At 41.4% G+C, this 25,901-nt stretch overlaps 1 protein-coding gene and 1 long non-coding RNA gene across 3 annotated transcripts; one reads left to right on the top strand and one right to left on the bottom strand.

Annotated features, from left to right (window-relative positions):
- Position 1: 1 nt before the first annotated feature.
- Positions 2–25,414, bottom strand: pabpc4 (poly(A) binding protein, cytoplasmic 4 (inducible form)). Of its 2 annotated transcripts, none has more exons than XM_061895589.1 (15): positions 24,873–25,414; positions 18,776–18,969; positions 14,853–14,968; positions 13,935–14,074; positions 4,405–4,499; positions 4,194–4,331; positions 4,017–4,112; positions 3,663–3,932; positions 2,620–2,704; positions 2,429–2,521; positions 2,178–2,308; positions 2,013–2,103; positions 1,792–1,922; positions 381–499; positions 2–292 (listed from the first exon to the last, which is right to left on the bottom strand). In XM_061895589.1, the coding sequence occupies exons 1-14, from the start codon at positions 25,063–25,065 to the stop codon at positions 398–400; spliced, it is 1,875 nt and encodes a 624-aa protein (XP_061751573.1). In that variant the 5' UTR covers positions 25,066–25,414; the 3' UTR covers positions 2–292; positions 381–397. The 2 variants fall into 2 exon arrangements, with proteins under 2 accessions (XP_061751573.1, XP_061751572.1); XM_061895588.1 differs by having other exon boundaries at positions 2,614–2,704.
- On the top strand, positions 13,230–19,115 carry LOC133549804 (uncharacterized). The gene is made up of 2 exons (XR_009806181.1): positions 13,230–14,982; positions 18,767–19,115. It is a non-coding gene; the product is annotated as an uncharacterized LOC133549804 (long non-coding RNA).
- Positions 25,415–25,901: the final 487 nt, after the last annotated feature.

Genomic DNA, 25,901 nt, shown 5'->3' on the forward strand with positions numbered 1-25,901 from the left:
GTTGATGTAACATTTCTTTATTGGGAATGCTACAACCTCAATGGGATGTAGGAATCCAACATTTTAAATCAAACAATACATTTTCAAGCAAAGAAATAGAACAAGTGTCATTTCCCTTGAGGTCTGCATAGTGTTCGGTATGCAGTTATTAGTTTCACTTTTTCCTGAAATATTCAAGAATGTTTTAAATTATACATTTTTTCCTCTTTTTATTAATATTTTGCATAAACGTGCTGAACTTTCTTGGTGTCAGTGGAGCAGGACATTCTGGATATTTACTGTGTCTTCCACCCTGGAACATAGTGACATTGTACTTTGATCATTTGTGATGTACTTGTATGTATTCTGTGTTAATAACTACATAGTGTGTTTTGTTATACCAGTTGGAATTCAGTATTCAGGATGTGGCAGCAACACCAGTGCTAGCAATGCTTCCCACTTTCTGAGTGGCATCCTTCTTTGCTTGGTGTGCTTGCAGCACTGCAACGGCTTCTTCCACCTGCACAGTTAAAGTACCAATGATTGCCACACATTTTTGTTTGAAAAAAAAAATAAAACATTTTGAAATGAGGAATAGCTCTGAAGTTGAGGAAGACTCCAGAGATTTAAACGGTAAATATAAAATGCATGTCTGCCCTGGCACACCATTATCATAATTTCATGACCGAAGCAAAACACTTTTTTTTACTTGTTACACTTTCATACTGAAATAAATACAACTACAAAAACATAGAACAAACTACCAGCAGCGGTAAAGTTTAGATCCATGAAGGAAAGAAGAAACTGAATGAATGTTTGTAACTGAATACATTTACATCCATCCATCCATTTTCTACCGCTTATTCCCATTTGAGGTTGCTGGGGGCGCTGGCGCCTATCTCTGCTACAATAGGGCGGAAGGCGGCGTACACCCCGGACAAGTCGCCACCTCATCGCAGGGCCAACACGGATAGACAGACAACATTCACACTCACATTCAGGAAGAAGGTGGTGAAGAAGGAGCTGAGCCGGAAGGCAAAGCTCTCAATTTACCGGTCAATCTACGTTCCCATCCTCACCTATGGTCATGAGCTTTGGGTCATGACCGAAAGGATAAGATCACGGGTACAAGCGGCCGAAATGAGTTTCCTCCGCCGTGTGGCGGGGCTCTCCCTTAGAGATAGGGTGAGAAGCTCTGCCATCCGGGAGGAACTCAAAGTAAAGCCGCTGCTCCTCCACATCGAGAGGAGCCAGATGAGGTGGTTCGGGCATCTGGTCAGGATGCCACCCGAACGCCTCCCTAGGAAGGTGTTTAGGGCACGTCCAACCGGTAGGAGGCCACGGGGAAGACCCAGGACACGTTGGGAAGACTATGTCTCCCGACTGGCCTGGGAACGCCTCGGGATCCCCCGGGAAGAGCTAGACGAAGTGGCTGGGGAGAGGGAAGTCTGGGCTTCCCTGCTTAGGCTGCTGCCCCCGCGACCCGACCTCGGATAAGCGGAAGAAGATGGATGGATGGATGGATGATTGCCACACAAACAATAGGTGTGGCGAAATTTGTCCACTGCATTTGACCCATCCCCTTGTTCACCCCCTGGAAGGTAAGGGGAACAGTGGACAGCAGCGGTTCCGCGCCCGGGAATCATTTTTGGTGATTTAACCCCCAATTCCAACCCTTGATGCTTGATTCTACCGATCTCAGGGTGGACACTCAAACCACTGGGCCACTGAGTTGGTCAAAACAATGACAGACTGCAGCCTTCCAAAAGAGATAAAAAAAAAACTCCAGAAATGTTACAGGAAATGACGCACCTTTGAACGCAATGATTCATGTGACTCCAGCATGTGCAGTAGTTCTGAGTTGTCGATCTCCAGCAGCATGCCCGTGATCTTTCCTGCAAGGTTGGCATGCATGGCCTGAATCAGCGGGAATAGACGTTCCCCTGTACGAAAAAAGAAGGAAACGACAGAAGAATAATCAACGCCTAATATGGAAACTATTCTAGCTTGTCTATTGAAGCTAAGGGTTGTACCTAGCATCTGCTTCTGCTCCTGTGGCGGTGCAGAGGCCAGCATGGAAGCTGTGAGCGGCTCCTGGCCCTGAACATGCACTGCTGGTTGTGTCTAGAAAGAAACACAGCTACAACTTTACCTGAAACGGACAACAAATGCGATGCTGATTGTTGTTTTGATCATACCTGCTGTAAGGCAATGGGTTGCACCACCTGTGGATTAGGGTTGCGCATACCTGAGGCGTATTTGTAAGGTGGCATGACACGGGGGCCTGGTACCCCCATTGATGGACGAGGAGCAAGATTTTGTCCAGCAGCTTTCCCATCAGAGGGGGAAAGAAGTTCACTCATGAATATCTTGCCAAGTATCATCAGTTGTAATTTGGTGCATACGTGGACTCATACTGTTATACCAGGATCATATATAGAGAACCCACCTCGCGGGCCCTGTGTGCCGCTTGGAGACATGTGCCTCGGGTTGGTACGAGGACCTGGCTGCCGGAGGGAGCTGGGCATCCCTTGGAAACCACCTGGAAGTGACAGAAGCAAACAAACAACATTAAAGACTGGAACAGAAAACATGTTTAAAAAAGCCTAAAGCTCTATGTTGCTGCATGCGCACCTTGACCTCTACCACCTTGCTGTTGCCATCGGGTGTTGGGTCGCATTTGGGCCATTTGATTCGGTGCATAGTATGTTGTTCTATTCTGGGCCTAGTGAACAGATAAAAGAAAAGCATTCAGCAAAATGACAACTGTGAAAGATGAATGAATTAATTAGATCCAATAAAACAAATGAAAACTTGATAGCGCACGCAAAGGTGATCTACTTGGCACGTGCGCAGAGGATTACGTCTCTATCCATGCAATCCATTTAGCAAGTCTGTCTTTATGAATATGTAGAACACATGCTCACCAACAATAGTAGGAGGTGAAGCAAATACATTCATTTAGCACTCTTAATGTGATTTATCATGCCTGAAACTGTTCTGTGGCCACTATTTTGAGTCTATATTTAGCCGGTCTGGATTGTGCGTGCAATCTGGCACATATACGCATAAATGGTGTGGGAAAGTAGGTAATTGCGCCACAAAGATGGACGATTGAGAGTAAATCCGCCATCCACGTGTGTATGACAACATATTTGGACTGTCATGAATAAAAAAAACACTAGATGTATCCTTTATTGGCATTGACCTTTTTTTAGTTGCTGGATGACTTAAGGGGCTGACAAAAAATTTTTTAATTAATCTGTTTTGCTGCCTGCTGCCGTTAATTTTAATGGTGTTTGTTTTTTCACATAGGAGATAGACTATTAATGTATCTCATATATGAAAAAAACGTACCGCAATAGGCATTGTCTTGTAGCTGGATCATTGCAGTTAGCGCTAACCTCTTCTTCAGCATGCTAAAAAGTGGCTTTGTTTGTAGATCGCACTGCAGGCCTGCTTCTAAAATGTCCAGAAACATTCGTACATTGTATAGTTGTCTGATGCATATTTAAAAACAAAGCAAAACGATAAACATATAACCATAACAAATGTGGAGGGGAAAGATTGGGCGGCCTGCATCACTTTTATATTTGTTATATAAATTGTACACGCAGTACTAGTACGGACTATTTTATATGGTTCTGTAAACAGTCATCAGACCCTGGCTTTAACACTCATACCTGTGGCACAGCTGGCATAAAGTAGCCACTAGTGGGCTGGAACTGGTTAATGATGGCATTGGCCGGCATGGCCCTCATTCCAGCGATGCGTTGCATGTACTGGTTGGTGAGATGGGCCTTACGCTCTTCTTTGCGCTGGGCGAGGGCCACATAAAGAGGTTTGGAGCCAACAATGCGTCCGTTCATCTCAGTCACTGCTTTGGTGGCCTCTTCTGGGGAAGAGAAGCAAACAAAGCCAAAGCCCTTGGAGCGACCCTCCTCCAGCATCACCTGACCAGACAGTGACAATATTTTTTAACTTTACCACAAGTCCAGGGTAATGATGTCTCCTATATCGTATTTAAATTCCCTCACCTTAGCACTTGTGATGGACCCAAATGGAGAGAATTCTTTACGCAGTTTTTCATCATCTATGGTGTCGTCTAGATTCTTGATGTAAAGATTAACACCCTAAAATAAAAGACATGATCATGAGCAGAGCATATGAATATGGAACATTAATGGATTGTTGTATTAACATGTCCTACAGACCTGATAGCGGCTGATCCTTTCCTGTTTTAGCATCTCAAACTTGCGCTTCAGCTCTGCTTGTCGCTCCATTTTTTTCTGAGCTCGTCCCACAAACACGGTCTTGCCGTTGAGTTCTGTGCCATTCATGTCCTCTACAGCCTGAAAATGAAATGATTATTATCGTCGGGAACCGGACGATGACAAATGTTTGACACATTTGAGGCCAAAACACCTTGTTGGCGTCCTCGTGTTTCTCATAACTGACAAAGCCAAAACCTCTGGATTTGCCTGTAGGGTCCATCATCACCTTCACGCTGAGTGTTTTGCCTGCAGAAAACCAATGAAAAGGGCGTAAAACAGGGATATTCAACTAGAGGCACGTGGGCCAAATCTGGCCAGGGTTTGACACCATACCAGCCCCCCGAGTTCAGTTCAAAATGTAGGAGACCAACATTTTGCAGAAAATTTCTAAAAACACTAGAGTGCTCCTGTTGTATAGAGAAACTTGGACCACTGTAAACACATTGGCATGTGTAAGCTTGCTAGCAAACACTAAAGTTCAAACTTGTAATAAATACCTGAGGCATCCCTCAAGGCACCTTTTTAGGATTTAACCCCACCTAACCTTATCCGTGTCCACACACAAAATGCCATCGTTTAAGACCCCCTCGCCCCTCTGTCGGCGCAATGCGACCTAGTACACATGCGTGAAAAATGGCGGACACGCATATATTAAGTCATAGTCACCTCTGACCTGGAAGTGTATCCTTACCGGCAGTCAGATATGTGAATTATTTCAAATGTAGCCTATTGCCACATTTTTTTTTTAACAGTAAACCTTGCTTGCCTCACCATCAGCAGCTGTTAGACTAGCCCTATTGAAGTGAATCACACCTGAGCCATCATACATGAATCAAATCTTTAATGGACGTGTGAAAGTAAACGTGACCAGGAACATTTTACAACAATCAATCTAGGGACCTAAATATCTGGTCGGGACACCCCTCACTCATTTACTTTCACCTTCATTGTCCATTCTTGCAATCCTTCCTGTGCTTGGAGGCTGAAATTGGCGGTCGTACTCGACAGCCGCAATCACTTCATGACTTCACAGTAGTTATGGAGTACAAAACTAGACGTTGAGTAATCGTTCGAAATACATGACGGACAATAACTGATTGTGTGCTTTCCCAGTCCAAATGCATTCGCTTTTTTCCGTAGTTTTTCTCGTCGGCCAGGTAATACAAAGCACACGCTACCTTTTTTAATCACATCAACGGGAGCCCGCATTCTTGTTGTCTCCGCTTCGACAAATGGACAAAGTTTTTCGCCAAGTAGAATCACAGCTGACCTGGACATTTGAAAGTTCTCTTGCCATTCCTCTGGCCCAACACACTCAGTGAAAAACATATCCCAGCAGGCTACCAATCTTCCAGGCCTTATCCAAAACCGTCGCTCAACATTGCTAAGTTCCCGTCTGAGAAGTGTTGTATCTGAAATAGCTGCAATCGCGCTTTTTCTTCTTTAAGGTGTTCATGTGTGATTTCTACAAGAACAGGGGTCGGCAACCCGCGGCTCTTTGATCACTCTGATGTGGCTCAGCTGCTAAATTGCCGAATTCAACGATTATTCGGTGATATTTCCTGGATTTTAGTGCCTCTCTCAGAAATCCACCGGGGATGACATTCTCCAATTTTCACCTGGACTTCAATGTTGAGATTGTGCAGTGATGGCATTGCCTTTAACATCCTCTTCAACATGTCGTCGCGCCAGCTTTTAAACCACGCGATCTGCATGCCGACTGATCACATTTGATAGTCAGCCTATGTTAACAAACAAAAATTACTGCAACGCATACTTTGTCAACAGCCATACAGGTTACACTGAGGAATGCAATACAAACAACTTTAACACTCTTACTAATATGCGCCACACTGTGAACCCACACCAAACAAGAATGACAAACACATTACGGGAGAATATCGGGATTGCAACACAACATAAACACAAAATAACAAATACCCAGATTCCCATGCATCCCTACTCTTCCGGGCTACATTATACACCCTCGTTAGCACCAAACCCCGACCCCCCTACCCCGCCCACCTCAACCGACGCAGGAGGGGGTGGGGTGATTTGGTGCTGGCGAGGGTGTAAAATGTAGCCCGGAAGAGTAGGGATGCATGGGATTCTGGGTATTTGTTATTTTGTGTTTGTGTTGTGTTACAGTGCCGATGTTCTCCCGAATTGTGTTTGTCATTCTTGTTTGGTGTGGGTTCACAATGTGGCGCATATTTGTAACAGTGTTAAAGTTGTTTAAACGGGCACCCTCAGTGTGACATGTATGGCTGTTAAACAAGTATGCCTTGCAATCGTTTGCGGTAATAGCCTCATACAACAACATGTGACTGAACCGGCAAGCTGATTGAACGTGTTGTAGAGGGCGCCAAAGGCAGTGCCTTCATAGGATGGCCTTATTAATGCTGATCGAGGGAAATCCTGCAAACATTCGTGAGAATGGCTGAGCTGACATTCTGTAGTCTCTGGGTATATTCGGGAGGGTTGTTAAGTGTGATGCTGTCAAGCGGCATTCATATAAAACTCACAGGTCCCACTGTCATTAAATTGTCATATTAAGGTGTGGGCCACGTGTCTGTGACCCCTGGTTTATACATAGCACAAAGTTAAAAAAAAACTTTGTATGGAGTGTTATTTCATTTAACTCAAAAGAGTTTTGTGGCTCCCATTGTTTTCTTTATTATGTGAAACTGGTCAAAATGGCTCTTTGAGTGGTAAAGGTTGCCGACCCCTGATGTAGAAGAAGGAGAAACACAAACATGTCTGGATGATTCGCCTCCATCTTTCTAGTGGTTCCCTCCATCGGTTGTTATGAAGCTGGCTGTGGCGCATTCTTTTTGACGTCACTTCCTCACCAAACTCAGTTTATAAACATTCAATGAGTCAGGGATGTGCTGTCAGGGGAGGCAAGTGAGACAGTGACTCACCTGGCCTTAACCATGAAATGTTCAAAAACTAAGTAATAAAATAAAATAAATTTGAATATTTCTCTTTTGGTCTATGCTTTCTATGTGGTTTTTGTGTGGGTCCTCTATATTTTGAAGATTTTCATGGTCAAAATCGCGGAAATTCTGTGTTTCCTGATGAAAGTAACGCGGTAGAAGAGAAGTGAGGCAGACACAGGTGGTGCCTCCACGGCTACACACAAAGTGTATTGAGTGTGTGCGTGCGAGGGAGCGCGTGCTTGTTGCCACGGTGAAAAAGGCAGGCCATGACGCAGTGGGTACCTCTGCCTAAAGGTAGGGGGCGATTTATTGTCAACTTGCAGTTCAATGCCTCTGCAGTACTCTGACTCGCCACACAGGGAGAAGTGGGGGGGCTCAAGCTAGCAGACACGTCTGTCCAGCGGAAGCCAGCCTTTTTTATTTTTAAACTGTATTTATAACAAACATGGCATTTTTATTAGAGTAAGCCAGCGTTTGTGGGTGTTTTTGTCAGATGCAAAAATATTGTTTTATTGCTTGGAATGAAATTGAATTAAATCAATGTTTATGCCAAAATGGAGGATTATGTGTATATGCTTACGGCTGAAACCTTTATTGTGAAAGTATCCTTACTGCTGTAACAGGATGTTGCGCTTCACGAACTGGAAGTGCAGGTGGGAAGGCCAAGTTTCTTAAAGGGAGTTAGCAAGCACCATGACAGCCCAAAAATGCATGAAAATGCCTGCAGCAAGTGTGGAGGACACCAAAATAAATCAACAGTGTGCCCAGCAAAAGGTAAACAATGTTTAAAGTGTCGAAAATTCAATCACTATGCAAAAATGTGCAAAACTAAGTCCCCCACCGCAGGTAAAACAGTGCACAGAGAAATCCATCCAGTTGGTGATGATAATGAAGATGATATCTCAGAGCTATTTGTGGACACTGTCACTACAGAGAAAGATGATGAGGAAAGTGCATATGCAGCTATTGGATTCGGGCCACAGAACAGAAAATTAACTTTTAAGCTACATACTGGGGCACAAGCAAGTGTCCTGCCAGCCAAAGACTTTAATGCGCTAATGTCCAGCACAAAATTAATGATTGCTGACCGTAATTTACCAGGTTATGGCGGACATGAGCTGGAAGTGAACGGCTACTGCAAAATAGCAAGTACATACAAAGCTAAGTCAACCACAGAAAAGTTCTACATAGTGAATTGTAAAGGCCCACCCATCCTAGGCTACAAAGCCTGCAAGGCCCTGGGTTACTCATCAAAGTAGTGTACGCAGTCAACAGTGACAAAGGGAACAGCACCCAGTCAGACTACATCCTAAGTGAGTACTCAGATGTTTTTAAAGGCATCGGCACATTTCCAGGCAAATGCAATTTCAGAATAGACCCCAAAGTAGCACCAGTTGTCTGCCCACCACGGAGGGTACCATTTGCTCTTAAAGACCGCCTAAAAATAGAGCTACACAACATGGAAAGGGACAGAACAATATGCAAGGTGACAGAGCCCACCCAGTGGGTTAATGCCCTAGTAGTGTGCGAAAAGCCCAAGACACGCAAACTCAGAGTGTGCCTAGACCCAGGACCCTTAAACAAGGCAATAATGAGGCCATATTACCCCCTACCCACACTGGAGGACGTGACATCCAAATTAGCAGGGGCAAAGTATTTCAGCATCCTAGACACAAGATCAGGGTATTGGGCAATCAAGTTAAGTGAGGAATCCTCACAGCTCACTACATATAACACCACATTCGGAAGATACCATTTCCTCAGGCTGCCCTTTGGCATCGTGTCCGCCGAGTAGCTGGCATCATTGATGACATCGTCGTGTTTGGAAAAACAAAGCAGGAAAACGACAGCAATCTTCGGGCCATGCTCGACCGCACCAGTGAGAGAGGCATTCGCCTGAATCCAGAGAAATTACGCATTTGTGTTTCTGAGGTGAGCTACTTTGGCCATATGCTCACAGCCAACGGTTTGAAACCAGACCCACTTAAGGTGAGAGCCATCAGAGACATGCCACTGCCAACAAGTGAGGCAGAGCTTCAAACCGTGCTAGGCATGGTCAACTACCTAGCAAGATTTGCACCCAACCAAGCTGAGGTGTGTGCACGACTCAGACTATTGCTAAAAAAGGACACAGAGTTCATATGGGGCACTATTCATGATAATGCGTTCCAGAAGATGAAAGAGATCATCACAGCGGAGCCAGAGCCACTGGCTTACTTTGATGCTGAAAAAGAAGTGACACTGCAAGTAGATGCGTCAAAAAACGACCCAGGTGCAACCATCATGCAGGAAGGAAGACCTGTAGCATATGCATCCAAGCTGCTCACCAGCACAGAGGACAATTACACCCAAATCGAGAAGGAGCTGTATGCAGTCCTGTATGGGTGTAATAGGTTCCATGAGTACCTCTATGGGCAAAACATAACTGTGGAATCAGACCATAAACCGCTAGAGACCATTCTACGCAAACTCCTAGCCCCTGCTCCACCTCAATTACAGCGCACGATGCTTGCATTGCAAAAATACAGCATAATTCTCACCCACAGACCGGGCAAAGAGATCCTAGTAGCCGACACACTGTCGAGAAAATCCATGGATGAAGAGGAAGAGTCTCTATCCGAGGCTATGGAGACACAAGTGCATACTGTCATTAGCACAGCCCCAGTGAGTACTGACAGGCTGGAAAACATCAAAATGGAGACAGCTCAGGACGAGCAGCTCTCCAAGCTAAAGCAAGTCATCCGGTCAGGCTGGCTGGAGACACGAATATGATGTCACCCACTCGTCAGCGATTACTGGAACCACCGTGACGAGATCACAGAAGCCGATGGGATCCTCCTAAAGCGTGAGTAAATAATCATTCCCCACAAGCTCAGACGATACATGCTAAAATACATCCACACAGGACATATAGGAGTTGAGAAGAGCAAACCCAGGGCAAGAGACATAATGTTTTGGCCTGGCATGGGTCAACAGATTGAGGAAACAGTCCAAAGATGTGACATATGCCAAACACATCGTAGTGCCAACACCAAAGAACCCATGCTCTCACATGACATCCCAGAAACCCCATGGGAGACTGTAGCAACAGATTTATTCACATGGAACTCTGAAAACTACATCATCATCTGTGACTACCTCAGCAGATACTTTGAAATTGAGCGCCTGCATAACATCACCACAGCCGCTGTCATTCACAAGATGAAGGCGGGGTTTTTGAGTCGTCAGTGATAACGGGCCGTGTTACAACTCAAGTGAGTTCAAGCAGTTAGCAGAGTCATGGGGTTTCCAGCACATCACCTCGAGCCCGGATTAAGCGCAGAACAGCAGCTTAGCAGAAAAGACTGCTCAAACTGCAAAGCAAATCCTCACCTAGGCCAAAGAGGACAAGAAAGACCCCTATCTCTGTTCTCTGGAGTATAGGAACACACCAGTTGACGGACTAAAATCTCCAGCACAGAACCTGATGAGCCGCAGACTGCGCTCCATCCTGCCCACGACAACTCAACAACTTCGACCTCAGGTGACCCCCGAGGCTACTGTACGTGCAAGGAAAAAGAACTGCCAGCAGCACCAGAAACAAGAGTATGCCAGATCTACCAGACCTCTGTCGACGCTGTGCGCCAGAGCACCCATCCGTTTCCAACAGGGTGATGGCACGTGGAAACCAGCGACAGTCATCCGATCGGCTGAGACACTACAGAGCTACCACATCGAGACCGGCGATGGGCAGTCATTCAGACGCAGCAGACGGCACTTACTAGACAACCACACACCCGTCACACAGCAGCCAGAGGCCAGCGATGGTGACTCCAACACTACACCAGAGGACCCAGGTGTGCAAAATAATCACACCAGTTCTGTGTGTGAACCTGCTCACAACGAGCCTTGCCAACGCACAAAGTATGGACGTGTCATAAGGCCGAGGCAAGTCCTCGATATATAATTTATTGTAAAGGGTGTAGGCGGATCGCTGCCCTAAAACTAAAAAAAAAAAAAAAAAAAAAAAAAGAAAATATTACAAAGAGAAGAAGAAAATAACCTGATTTGTAACATTGCACTGTAATAATAGGTTACATTCTGATATGTTCACCAGTTTATGTACTGTTGATCTACCAACAGCAAATGTTCACTGCTGTTCATTTTGTTCCAGAAGTAACACACTTCAGCACTTTTGAGTATACAGATGCTATATGGCAGTGGTCCCCCACCTTTTTTTAGCTGCGGTCCGGTCATCCATCCATCCATCCATCCATCCATCCATCCATCCATCCATCCATCCATTTTCTACCGCTTATTCCCTTTGGGGTCGCGCGGGGCGCTGGTGCCTATTTCAGCTACAATCGGGCGGAAGGCAGGGTACACCCTGGACAAGTCGCCACCTCATCACAAGGCCAACACAGATAGACAGACAACATTCACACTCACATTCACACACTAGGGCCAATTTAGTGTTGCCAATCAACCTATCCCCAGGTGCATGTCTTTGGAAGTGGGAGGAAGCCGGAGTACCCGGAGGGAACCCACGCATTCACGGGGAGAACATGCAAACTCCACACGGAAAGATCCCGAGCCCAGGATTGAACCCTGACTACTCAGGACCTCCGTATTGTGAGGCAGACGCACTAACCCCTCTCCCATCGTGAAGCCCGCGGTCCGGTCAACGCTTGATAATTTGTCCCGCGGCCGGGCGGGGGGTTGTCATGAAAAAGGGAGGTTTTTTGGGTTGGTGCACTAATTGTAAGTGTATCTTGTGTTTTTTATGTTGATTTAATTTAATAAAAATAACAACAACAAAAATAAATTTAATTAAAAAACAATTAAAAATTAATAAAAAATTCTCCTGCGGCCCGGTACCAAACGAGCCCGGTGGTTGGGGACCACTGCTATATGGTGTACCGATGTTATTTGCACTGCTAAAGATTTACAGTATACTATGACTCGAATGTTCTGGCTCTGAATTGTGTTTAAGTGCCTTAGTTTTTCTGCATGCAATTGATTATCCCTATACACATCTTATTTTGTTGAAGGGAGATGTAATGTTTACGGCTGAAACCTTTATTTTGAAAGTATCCTTACTGCTGTAACAGGATGTTGCGCTTCACGAACCGGAAGTGCAGGTGGGAATTGCCGGTGTTCGACTAAGAGGTAAAATAAACAAAGCTCCCGGACTAAACTGAGAATTAAGAGTTTTCTATGTCCAGTTATTATCCAGATTAGTCTGCTATACTTCTCGTGTATAGCTAATCACAACAATATACTGTATCCAAGACTAAATACTTCTCTAAACTGGACTTTAAGACAAAATGAATGCGATCTTAAAGTACGTTTTCATGGAGGATTGCTTGCTGCTTCAGATACAAATACAGAAAGGTAAGATGCACTCACAATACTTGATTTATTTTTGTTAAAAGCAAATGGGACCGACAAGTTTTTAATAACAACTTTATCAAATACTTTTTGGACCCATTTATCATATCATAATGATAACGTTTTGATGAAAGCGAAAAACTCCCTTCTTTTTCCTGTTACTCTAATGTGCAACCTACATCAACAATGATAAGAGCTGCACATATAAATTTAAGTTGAACAAAACTCAAAAAGTATGCCTCACCTGGTGTTAATTTAGTTCACCGCACGTCACTGATAGACGGTGCACTTACCTATGTAAAAAAATATCCAAAGTAGTTATCCGGCTTAATGTAGACAGGGCCCAAGTCCTCTCCTTTGTAATATTCATCAATTAAAATTACTCCCCGGAATGGTTGTCTATGTTATCTATGTTGGTCCTGTGATGAGGTGGCGTCTTGTCCAGAGTGTATGTGTCTCCACCACAAGTGCAGTAACTCTGCATGCATGGTGACGTCATGCGGACCCAAACGCCCATTCTCAGAAAACGAAACTGGGAATCGGCTCATAACATAACTGGTTTTCGATTACCACACCTAATATGCACTGTACATAAACTCGAAAAAGTATACTATAATAGAAGTAGGATGCGTTTAGTTACGCACAGTTCCAAAATGCTATTCAAAAAGCCCCGCGAGGTCAAGACTTAAACAAGTTGAAAAACTTATTCGGGTGTTACCATTTAGTAGTCGATTGTACGGAATATGTACTGTACTGTGCAATCTACTAATAAAAGTATCAATCAATCAATCAAAGACAAAGGGTTTGTACCTCAGGCTGAACAAATGCACTTGTGATGTCTTTATTGTGCTGTCTCATAAGTAGGTAGTTATTTTCAATGATGGAAAGTGACACGCGGTAGAAAATGAATGGATTTGAGGTTGTGCAAGACAGTGCAGGTCTTTCAGGATTATGATTTACAGATGATCTAAATGAGAACACGAGTATTGATGATGACAAGCCTCCCAAAATGACGGCAATGAACATTACTGTCTTATTTTCCAAGCTCACTCCGCCACCATTATCAAGGCCACAGCCTCTGCGGGTAAACCCACTCACTATAATTAAAACACCACACTCACAGCGCATCCCACAACCAACCAGTGCAGTGTTTAGGTGGCCAATCACTTGCATAATTCACCACTTCAGATAACAACAAAGCAAGAATGACATCCACAGTCACTTTAATTTGCTGAATTTCCTGAAAAACGTGGTCATATTAGAGTAACGCGTTACCGGCATCGCCGTCCCTGTCTCCCTTGCAATGTGTGCAAGATAAACGTGAGTTGCGATAACCCAAGAACACCTTCCCTTTTCCGTCACAACTTACCATATTTGTCAAAAAGCTCTTTGAGATTGTCATCATTCATATCATCCCCAAAGTTCTTTATATAGACATTGGTGAACTCCTTAGCTTTGGCGCCAAGCTCAGCCTCTCGCTCCTTGCGAGATTTGAAGCGACCCACAAACCTACAGATGCAGAAAGAGAAACAATACGCACACTTTTAAAAACAGCCCACATTATAGACTTATTTTCTTATATCTCCGCTGAAGCTCCACATTGACCGCCTGCTAGTTAGAGAAGATTTACCATTCCGAAAACATAGCTATATTTCATCACCGCAGCAGGAATAAACAATGAAAGAAATACATTACATTTGCTGTTAATATCACCAGAGGCAGGCAGATATGTTTGCATGCTTGACACGACACAGTGACAACCATCAGTACCACCTTGGTCCAAAATGAGGAGGATGATGAGGAAGTGGATGGAGAAGGATGGAGGAACAGTGTCGCACAGTACAAAGGACCAAATGTTCTTATATATACCTTTCTATGACGACCTCTCCCATTGTGCCATCCAGTATTGCATTCCTGCATTCGATCCATCACTAAAACACACAAGCCTGGTCATACACACACAAACACACTCAGACGGGGCTGACCAGCGAGTGCAATCAGGCTGCATGGAATGTTTCTGGTGAATAGACGCGCGTTTTAGTTGGTTATTTTGTCAGTTGAGGCGTTATTTTCACACTGACGAAAGCGACAGAGGAGCCTAGTAGTCACAATATTCAGTCACCAACTGAACAAGAAAAAGTGCACAACAGAAAAGTAAAGGTTGGCAAATAAGAGACAGAAACAGGCTGACCAACAAAGTTATTGATGTTATCACCAAAAGTGCAGCATTTGAACTTTTCTTACGTGGTGGACAATGTAAACAATAATTCAATGATCAGACACTCACACCTTGCGGTCATTCAACAGCATGCCGTTCATCTTCTCAATGGCTCGGTCAGCAGCATCCTGGGTCTCAAAGTGGACAAAAGCGTAGCCCTTGGAGCCATTTTCATCACACACAACCTGGAGGACAAGAAGTGTGTATATAAGAAACTATGATCTGTAATTTGGCAAATACTTGTGTATTTGTGAATATTAATGTCTACCTTTACTAGTGTGTCCCTTACATTCATTTACTTGTACATCAAGGGCCGGCAAAAAAAACATTTTGTGATTTTTTTTTTTGCCCTGCAGAACGATTACTTTATTTTTCCACTTGTAGCAAGCAACAACAATACAGTACCAACTGGTATTCAGCTTTGAACACTCATGCCGCACACACACAACCTTCATTTAAAATGAAATTAGAATATGATCATATCGCAGTACTTTATTTTGAAAGTAAATTGGATAATTTATTTTTTGTTTGTGCATGTCCCACAGAAGCAGATGTTTTTTTGATCTGGCGCGTTGCAACATCTGGCAAATGTAGACGGGACGCTCTGTGCATGGCGTCGCTGTGCGCAGGGGGTTAAGTAGCAGTGGAAATTGACACATTGATTTGAATGAAAACTGAAAGAGTCTGCCCCAGTGGCTGCGCGGTTTCTGTGGTTTATCCGTTATACAGTGCTCAATACAGGGGTATAGCGGAATATACGTTACAGTAGGTCAGGAAAAAACACAAAAGTCTGTATCATCCCTACAAGCCTGTCTCGCAGGTTTCTCTGCTCATCAGTGGATTTTATTGGACAAGCAGGGAAACCTGCGAAATACTGTAGGCTTGTAGGGATGATATAGCCTCTTGTGTTTTTTCCTGACCTAACGTATATAGATATATAGCACATATATGTATGTGTGCAATATGTATATATGTACATAGGTGGAAATAGTGGTGTTATTATATTAATATATGTACAATCTACACCGCAACCCCAGAATTTCCCCATTGTGGGATATATAAAATATATCCTGTCCTATCCTATCAATATTCGTTTCCATGGTTTGGTGACAATATATTCATATAAGTAGAAATGTGTTTGCTGTTTTATGTTTGTCAATAAGTTCTGTTAAAATCAAATTTGTAAAATGTTTGTACAAGTTTAAAATGATCACAATGGTTCTTTATGCTAGCCTGTCCATGGGCTTGTTTGTTCTAAGTTAGCATTAAGATAGCGGCATAGGAACCAACCTTTATCCTGTGTAGTTGTATTGTTTTTTTCAGTTTAAACAAACTGTATTGTTGATATAACATGATTCCTACATGCATGTGCAATTTACGGGTACAGTATGTTAAAATATTTTGCTTTGTGTGCTTAGTTTTACAGTAACTTAATTGTGGAGAATATCAAACAACCTCAAGTGGACAATTTTTCATCTCCAATTTAAAGGACTGTTTACCCATCTGCTAAACTAAATCTAAACATTCGGGGACGGTAGAATAATAAGGAAAAAAAAGTGTGCATCACTGCCAATTATGCAAACTATAAAATAAAGTCATATCGAGACCGCCCCAGCCACGCACAGAGCAGACCCCTCAACCATGCCACCACTGCCACAAGAAGATAGACAATCTAAGGGAAACAATGTTGACTAGGACAAAGACGGTGTCATACTAGCCAAGGCAAACAGATGACAAACGTCAAAATATGTATCCATCCATCCAACCATTTTCTACCGCTTATTCCCTTTGGGGTTGCGGGGGGCGCTGATGCCTATTTCAGCTACAATTGGGCGGAAGGCCCCGGACAAGTTGCAACCTCATCGCAGTCAAAATATATATATTCAGTGTTATTATTAATTTATGTCTGATTACCCTCAAACTCCTTAGCCCAATTACACAAAAAAATGTGCTAAGATTTCAGTACAGATCTGAATAAGGGTGACTGTACCTACGTTTTTGTTCCTTTAGTTCGTAATTTAGTCACAGGGCAAAAAACATCTATATTATCTTGACTGTCCGAGTTATGCTTATAATTGTAGTTGCAGTGGTGTAGACATGTAACCATACATAGAAGTGTGTCCACAAACCCCGTTTCCGTATGAGCTCGGAAATTGTGTTATGTGTAAATATAAACGGAATATATCCATCCATCCATCCATTTTCAACCGCTTATTCCCTTTCGGGGTCGCTGGCGCCTATCTCAGCTACAATCGGGCGGAAGGCAGGGTACACCCTGGACAAGTCGCCACCTCATCGCAGGGCCCGGAATACAATGTTTTGCAACCCATATTCAGTTGAATATGCTACAAAGACAACATATTTGATGTTCAAACTCATACATTTTTTTTTTTTTTTTGCAAATAATAATTAACTTAGAATTTCATGGCTGCAACACATGCCAAAGTAGTTGGGAAAGGGCATGTTCACCCCTGTGTTACATCACCTTTTCTTTTAACAACAGTCAATAAACGTTTGGGAACTGAGGAAACTAATTGTTGAAGCTTTGAAAGTGGAATTCTTTCCCATTCTTGTTTTATGTAGAGCTTTAGTCGTTCAACAGTCCGGGGTCTTGTTGTCGTATTTTACGCTTCATAATGCGCCACACATTTTCGATGGGAGACAGGTCTGGACTGCAGGCGGGCCAGGAAAGTACCCGCATTCTTTTACTACGAAACCACGCTGTTGTAACAAGTGGCTTGGCATTGTCTTGCTGAAATAAGCAGGGGCATCCATGATAACGTTGCTTGGATGAAAACATATGTTGCTCCAAAACCTGTATGGACCATTCATCATTAATGGTGCCTTCACAGATGTGTAAGTTACCCATGCCTTGGGCACTAATACACCCCCATACCATCACAGATGCTGGCTTTTGAACTTCGCGCCTATAACAATCCGGATGGTTATTTTCCTCTTTGTTCCGGAGGACACCACGTCCACAGTTTCCAAATATAATTTGAAATGTGGACTCAGACCACAGAAAACCTTTCCACTTTGCATCAGTCCATCTTAGATGAGCTCGGGCCCAGCAAAGCCAGCAGCGTTCCTTGGTGTTGTTGATAAATGGGTTTTGCTTTGCATAGCAGAGTTTTAACTTGCATTTACAGATGTAACAACCAACTGTAGTTACTGACAGTGGTTTTATGAAGTGTTCCTGAGCCCATGTGGTGATATCATTTACACACTGTCTGTTTTTGATGCAGTACTGCCTGAGGGATCAACTTTCCGTAATATCATCGCTTGCATGCAGTGATTTCTCCAGATTCTCTGAACCTTTGCAATAGCTCGTTGAGAAATGTTGTTCTAAAACTTTTCGACAATTTGCTTACAAATTGGTGACCCTCGCCCCATCTTTGTTTGTGAATTACTTAGCATTTCATGGAAGCTGCGTTTGTACCCAATGATGGCACCCACCTGTTCCCAATTAGCCTGCACACCTGTGGGATGTTCCAAATAAGTGTTTGATGAGCATTCCTCAACTTTATCAGTATTTATTTCCACCTTTCCCAACTTCTTTGTCACGTGTTGCTGGCATCAAATTCTAAAGTTAAGGATTATTTGCACACAAAAAAATGTTTATCTGTTTCAACATCAAATATGTTGTCTTTGTAGCATATTCAACTGAATATGGGTTGAAAATGATTTGCAAATCATTGTATTCCGTTTATATTTACATTTAACACAATTTCCCAACTCATATGGAAACGGGGTTTGTAATATTCTGGTTGCTTTATTTGCCTATATAATGCACTGCATTTCAAACACTACAATAAAACGTTTTGTTAACTGTTATCTCTTAATTTTTCGCACTGGAAATTCAGCATTGTCATCTTGGTAAAGTCAGAATGTTAAGGCACAGATCAACAGCATTTTTCCCACAATTCATGTGCATAAATACACTTGTTGATTGAAGTAGTATCTATCTGTATATTTATTTGCAGTAACAACACCTTGCAGGAGAGGATGTTTCCAAAGGCAGAGAATGTGTCATATAGGGCTTTGTTATCAATGGACTTGTCAAGGTTCTTGATGAAGACGTTGCCCACTCCGGACTTCCTGAGGGAGGGATCTCTTTGGGACCACATGATTCTGATTGGCCTTCCTTTCACTACATCAAAGTTCATGGTGTCCAAGGCACGCTCGGCTGGTTGGGGAAGAGAAGCACACAGTAGAGATAAGGGTGTTTGTTTACATGTAGTTACGTGTTAATATTGTACCTTAAAACAAATACTTTATAGTATGCTACAAATGCTGTGGAATAAAGAGGTCAGTAAACCTGTTTCTTAAGAATGTTGTGTCTTGAATGGAAATGTTATTTGGTCTGCTACATCAAAGGTAATGGAGGCAAAATTCAGTGCACAAGTTGGCAGCAGACCAGCAGAGGGCAGAGTAAAGTCAATCTCAAATAGCTTGCTAGTTAAAGACAGCTTCCGAAAAGTATCCCTGTTGCACTTCTCTGGGAGCAACAACTAGAGACGTGGTTCTCAAATGGGGGTACGCGTACCCCTGGGGGTACTTGAAGGTATGCCAAGGGGTATGTGGGATTTTTAAAAAATATTCTTAAAAAAAGTAACAATTCCAAAATCCTTTATAAACATATTTATTGAAAAATAGCAACAAGTCAAATATCCTTTATAAATATATTCATTGAATAATACTTCAACAAAATATGAATGTAAGTTCATAAACTGTGAAAAGAAATGCAATGCAATCAGTGTTGACAGCTAGATTATTTGTGGACATGTTCCATAAATATTGATTTTAAACATTTATTTTTTTGTGAAGAAATGTTTAGAATTAAGTTCATGAATCCAGATGGATCTCTATAATAATCCCCAAAGAGGGCACTTTAAGTTGATGATTACTTCTATATATAGAAATCTTTAATTATAATTGAATCACTTGTTTATTTTTCAACAAGTTTTTAGTTATTTTTATATCTTTTTTTCCCAAATAGTTCAAGAAAGACCACTACAAATGAGCAATATTTTGCACTGTTATACAATGTAATAAATCAGAAACTGATGACATAGTGCTGTATTTTACTTCGTTATCTCTTTTTTTCAACCAAAAATGCTTTGCTCTGATTAGGGGGTACTTGAATTAAAAAAATGTTCACAGGGGGTACATCACTGAAAATATGGTTGAGAACCACTGAAATAGAGAATGGAAACAGAAGTTCAGAACTTCCCTCATCTACAACACCTTAATAGACTGAGGCTCACAAGGAAAGTTAACACATTGATCACTGTAAACATTTTTAGGGGCTGGACTGACCTTTCAACATCATATTTAAGGATATTTTTTGGGCTCATAAAAAGGTTGCATTGCAAGTAATACAGTAAGCGCTAAAAGGCTAGAGCTGCACAATACAGACAATATAAATTATATACATTTGGCAGACAATAGAGCGTTTAAAATGTATTGTCACATCATAATAATGCATGTTAATGACACATTGTTGCTGTGTTCTGCAAATTTGACAGCGACTAGCGAATAAATGAGTCCTCAACGCAATATAGCGTCCTTTCTCTTGAGCCAGCAGCTAATGTCCCTCCGCAGTGTGAAGCTGCTTCTAAATCACAATTTTTTCCCGTCCTGGCGGCAAATAAACAGTTTTTTACAAGTACTATTATCACTGGAGTACTAGAGGACAAGGAATAGCTAAACATGCTATACTACACACAGTAGGATGTATCAAAAACCATAACCAACCACTAAGATAAACTTCTTCAATATAAAATAGGTGGACAGATCAAGAGAAACATAGATAGTAATATTAGCTAATGATTGATACTAAAGTGATTAGATTTATAGTTTTGCATTAACAAAATCATTGTTTTATTGTTTACAAACTTAAGAAAAAAGAGCCAACAATAGTTTTTGGTTTGAATTATTTTGCACCACTGTGTTCAAAGTATTGTATGTAATATAAGGTAATACAGATAATATTTAAATTACATTTTTAGATCGCCCTCTTGTGTTTTTGTCTTATTACAATTGTGCTGAAAATCTAATTTCCCTTATGGGATTAAAAAGTACTTCTGAATCTAAATCTGAATCTGAATTGTGATAAACAATTTAAATTATTAATGATATTGAAAATCTGAAGTATCAGTATCAACATTGGTATGGCCAATACTTTCACTTTAACTACTTGGTATCGGATCAGGCCCAAATTTGTAGAATCATCCAAAAGGAACCTTACGTATCCAATCAAAAGACGAATAATGGCTTATTACATTTTAATCGATTGTAGTTAGAACAATGTTACAGCAAAAAAATAACCATATATTAACAGTTATTCAGCAAGTGGATTATAGTTATGAGAAAATACAACCGGAAATTATACCATATGTTCCCGACTTCCTGCATACATATACCGTGATACATATCGCTATCGCAGGAGGCTGCAATATTTAATACATTATAGATGTTAGGCAATATTGGAAAAAATTTTTGATGATCAAATTTAAACACTTAAAAATCTGCTTGCCATCTTGATTTAAGTTTTCAAAAGCAAGTTACCCAACAATCCATAAAAAATATAATAATCAAAAATTGTTGCCATTGCAAATTGTGTAAGGAGGCTATTGTACATTTAACATTCATACATATTCCCTGCTATGTGTGGCCATAACTTTGATGTGGCTCTCAATAAAAAAAAGGAGTTTGACAACCCTGTTGTATGTCTATTACAATAAATTTTTTTATTGTGTTTTGTTTTGTTGTCTGTCAGTGCGTGGTGCAATTACGTGTGCGCAATACGTATTATTTATTGCTCTTTTTTTTAATTTTTACTTTTGTAGTTGTACGTAGAAATGGCGCCGCTGGTTGCTTCAGCATTGTGCTCTTTGTTTTCTTTAATGTTCTCTTGTTTTAATTGTTTTCTTCAATGTTCTCTCTTATTTTTGTGGACATCTTGTATCTGCACTACATCCACATAATTTCCCCTTTGTGGGATACATGAAGGTTATCCTATCCAATTCCATTTTGCATTCAAATCCAATTCTATTTTGCATTCAACAATAAGCGCCATCCAATAAGTAACACGCAGATTACAGTTAACGAACAGCAGTGGACCACGTGTTAGACATACTGTCTGTACGGGCAGCTGTGACAAGTGTAGGAGAGGGGGCGGCAGCTGCAGTGGGCAAACTGGGAACAAATGAGCCTCCTCTCTGCCTCAACACCTGTTGTTGGACACATCCTACAGTGGCAGAGTACATGCCCCCCCTTGATAACATCGTGGTGTGAAGACAACATCTGTTTACATTCAACACCATTTTCTGTAGCTGAAATCACCCATTGAGGTTCCACTTAGTATGTCACCCTTAAGATAGGAGACCATCTAATAAGGTCCAAGTGGTTATATAGACCTGACATGCTTTTGTTTGGTCGATCCGCTTTAACACACACACCACACACACACACACACACACACACACACAGAGGCCAAGCTACCCTGCAAAAAAAGTGTCTGGTAAACAAAACAGAGCTCCCCTTGCGTCTGCTGGCATCAGCAGTTTGACCCGCAATTGTACTTCACAAACCGTGTACTCGTGCTGTAGGTTTGTGATCACTATCAGACGGGCCCTTTGATGCTTCCATCTTGGCATTCAAAAGTAAATTATTTCTTATTCGCCGGTGGGTGCCTATGAGTAACCCTAAAATTGAATAAAATCAAACAGAATCATTATTTGTCTTCTCAACTTGTCATTTCCAAGAAGTCATTAAAGCACAGGCAGGTTTTTCGGCAGCTCATAGAGATGTTCTATATTTAGAGAGGGGTCCTGAGAGGTATGTGCTGGCATGGAGTGTGAGTGGAGAATTCTCTACCATTGATGGGGAGAGACAGATTCAACAAGAATGCTCGGATGAGCAACACTTCCAGGTCTCGTGAGTGCGTCCATCTTATATCCCAGGACATTACACAACACAACGAAACATCCCTGGGCATCCACTTGTCAACAACCTTAGTCTATTGTGGTTAAGTCATACTTTCAAAAAGCAGCAATGTCACTCAAAACACGTGGTCGGACTGCATGGAATTGCACAACAGCTATCATCTTCCCCCTCACACACACACACACACACACACACACACACACACACACACACACACACACACACACACACTTCTGACAACAAATCGTGTCATCTCAACCGTGGCTCTTGTTACAATTTACACCAGCAATACCAATACTTCTGGAAGTACGCCAGTTGTGAGCACTAACTTCAGTGCCTTTTGGTCCGTGCAGAAAAGTTGGAACAGGTGCAAGCCTGATACAAAAAGAGGGAAAAGGCCATGCACATAATGTAAACACCTGACAATATCACTCAAAGCTTCTTCCTTAACCAAACAACGGATTTGCAAAATGCTCTGCACATAACTGTAAACTCCACTTCATTCAGACTTTACCTAAGTGTACATTATAATGTTTATATTTAATTTTTTTAAATGTTTTTTATAACTGCTATTTTACTAGCAATATTAAGTTAAAACCTTGAGCGACCAGGACACGCCTAGCGTGTCAAAAAAGTAAGTATTTTGGGGACAAAACTGAGCCCATGTACAAGAATGAGGTCATGCCAGTCTGTTTCAAATGAGTATTGTCACTTTAATTTAAAGGTGTCCAATTTTTTTTATACAGGAAAAATTACTTTAATAGTCTTATGATATATTAAGTGCCACAAATATCATTCAGACTTTACCTAAGTGTACGCTATAATGTTTAATTGTTTGAAGTGTTTTATGACAGCTATTTTCCGAGCTTTATTACAGCTGTTTTTATTACCTATTCTGTGTTATATATGTTTTATGTAACACGATTGCACCAAGAATAATTCTTAGTTCGTGAACCCATTCTCAAACAATTGCAATAAAAACTATTCTGATTCTGATTCTGATATTGTGTTAAAACCTTGAGTGACCAGGACACACCTAGTATGTCAAAAAACCAATATAGTCTTTTGTGGACAAAACTGAGCCCATGTACAAGAATGAGGTCGTGCCAATCTGTTTCAAAAGAGTATTGTCGCTCTAATTTAGAGGTATGCAATTTTTTTCACACAGGAAAAAAATGACTTGAATAGTCTTATGATATATTAAATGCAACAAAGATCAAAATGTGCTTTTCAGTCAAATATATATAACCCAGAGTGCAAATTGTAATTGTTCTGATCAGGTTTCTTTTTTGTGTTGAGAATATTGAGCTGGCCAATACAAAATAGCCAAGAGACACCTGCGTTCAACAAAAATAAGCACAGGTTGTGATATATATATATATATATATATATATATATATATATATATATATATACATACATACATACATACATATATATATATATATACACATATATACATATCTATATATATAAACATATATATATATATATATATATATATATATACATAATATACATATATATATGTATATACCGTATTTCCTTGAATTGCCGCCGGGGCGCTAATTAATTTAAAACCTCTTCTCACTCCTGCGCTTACCAAAGGCCTGCGGTAAAAGTAAGCATGCGCTAGTTATTTTAAAACCTCTTCTCACTCCGGCACTCACCAAAGGCATGCAGTAAAAATTTGAGTGTGATGTAAGCTTGGACATTAAATCCTACTGAATGGCTCTTAATCTTCTTCCCTTTATGTGATTTCAAATGACCGGTATTGAAATCAGCCTCCTCCATTTTGAAAATGATGACAGGGGAAGTGTCACTCGTGACGTCACGAGTTTGACCAGGCGGTAATACTAAGCATGCGCTAATTATTTTGCTAAGCGAGTTTGACCCATGCCCTGCGGCAATTCAAGGAAATAAGGTGTGTGTGTGTGTGTGTGTGTGTGAATATATATATATATATATATAACATTCCATACGTGACATCCGTGTGTGTGTGTATGTGTATATATATATATATATATATATGTATATATATATATATATATATATATATTTATATATATTTACATATGTATATATACATATATATAGACAAACATTTAGACGTTGACATAAACGACAAATCTTTCTTACCATCCGCAGGCTGGGAGAAGTTGACATAAGCATATCCCAGGGACCGGCGGGTGATCATGTCCCGGCAGACCCGAATGGACAAAACCGGTCCAGCTGGACTGAATTTCTCATACAACATGGCCTCCGTGATGTCGGGGTGCAGGTCGCCCACGTAGAGAGAAGCCATCGGATAACTCCCCGTTGCCGTGTTCATCTCTCGGCCGACTAACTTAAAGGGAACTTCCCTTTAAAAAATGTAATGGAGGAGCTGTTCTGACCCAAACTCACCCACACGATGACGAGCTGCTACTAAAAAATGGAGTCAACCAGGAAAAAAACAAAGTATTTCTTCTCTTTTTTTTTCTAAAGACAGTTAGTCTTTTTTTTTAATTTTGCTATTTTTTTAACGCGTATATTTCCTTAATTTTAATACTTCGTTTTTTTTATGAATGTTTTCTAACGTTTTATATTTTTTTAGGTATTTTTAAAAGTTTTTCGAGAACGGTGAGTTGGACACTCACGGTGGTTTAATGGCTGTGGAAAGAGACTGCAGGGGGGCAGCGTGGGCACTTTATACATGGTGTGCTGCGCGTGGAGGAAATGTGACAGGGTCAAACATGAGAAACATTCGTCTGCGCATGCGCGTCCTAAAAGAAACAGCGTCCCAAACACTGCCCGGCCTGGCTCACGACAGTGACATCTAGAGGCCAAAACAGCGCACTGGCGACAAAAAGTGTCTTGAGAACACACAGTCGTGGTCAAAAGTTTACACTTATAAACACTTGTAAAGAACATAATGTCATGGCTGTTTTGAGTTTCCAATAATTTCTTAAAGTCTTATTTTTTTGTGATAAGCGTGATTGGCGCACATACTTGTCACAAAAAACATTCATGAAGTTTAGTTCTTTTATGAATTTATTATGAGTCTACTGAAAATGTGACCAAATCTGCTGGGTCAAAAGTATACAAACAGCAATGTCAATATTTGGTTACATGTTACATATCCAAAAAACATGCACCTGGGGATAGGTTGATTGGCAACACTAAATT

This window comes from Nerophis ophidion, linkage group LG03 (assembly GCF_033978795.1).
Source record: "Nerophis ophidion isolate RoL-2023_Sa linkage group LG03, RoL_Noph_v1.0, whole genome shotgun sequence".
Lineage (NCBI taxonomy): Eukaryota > Metazoa > Chordata > Actinopteri > Syngnathiformes > Syngnathidae > Nerophis > Nerophis ophidion.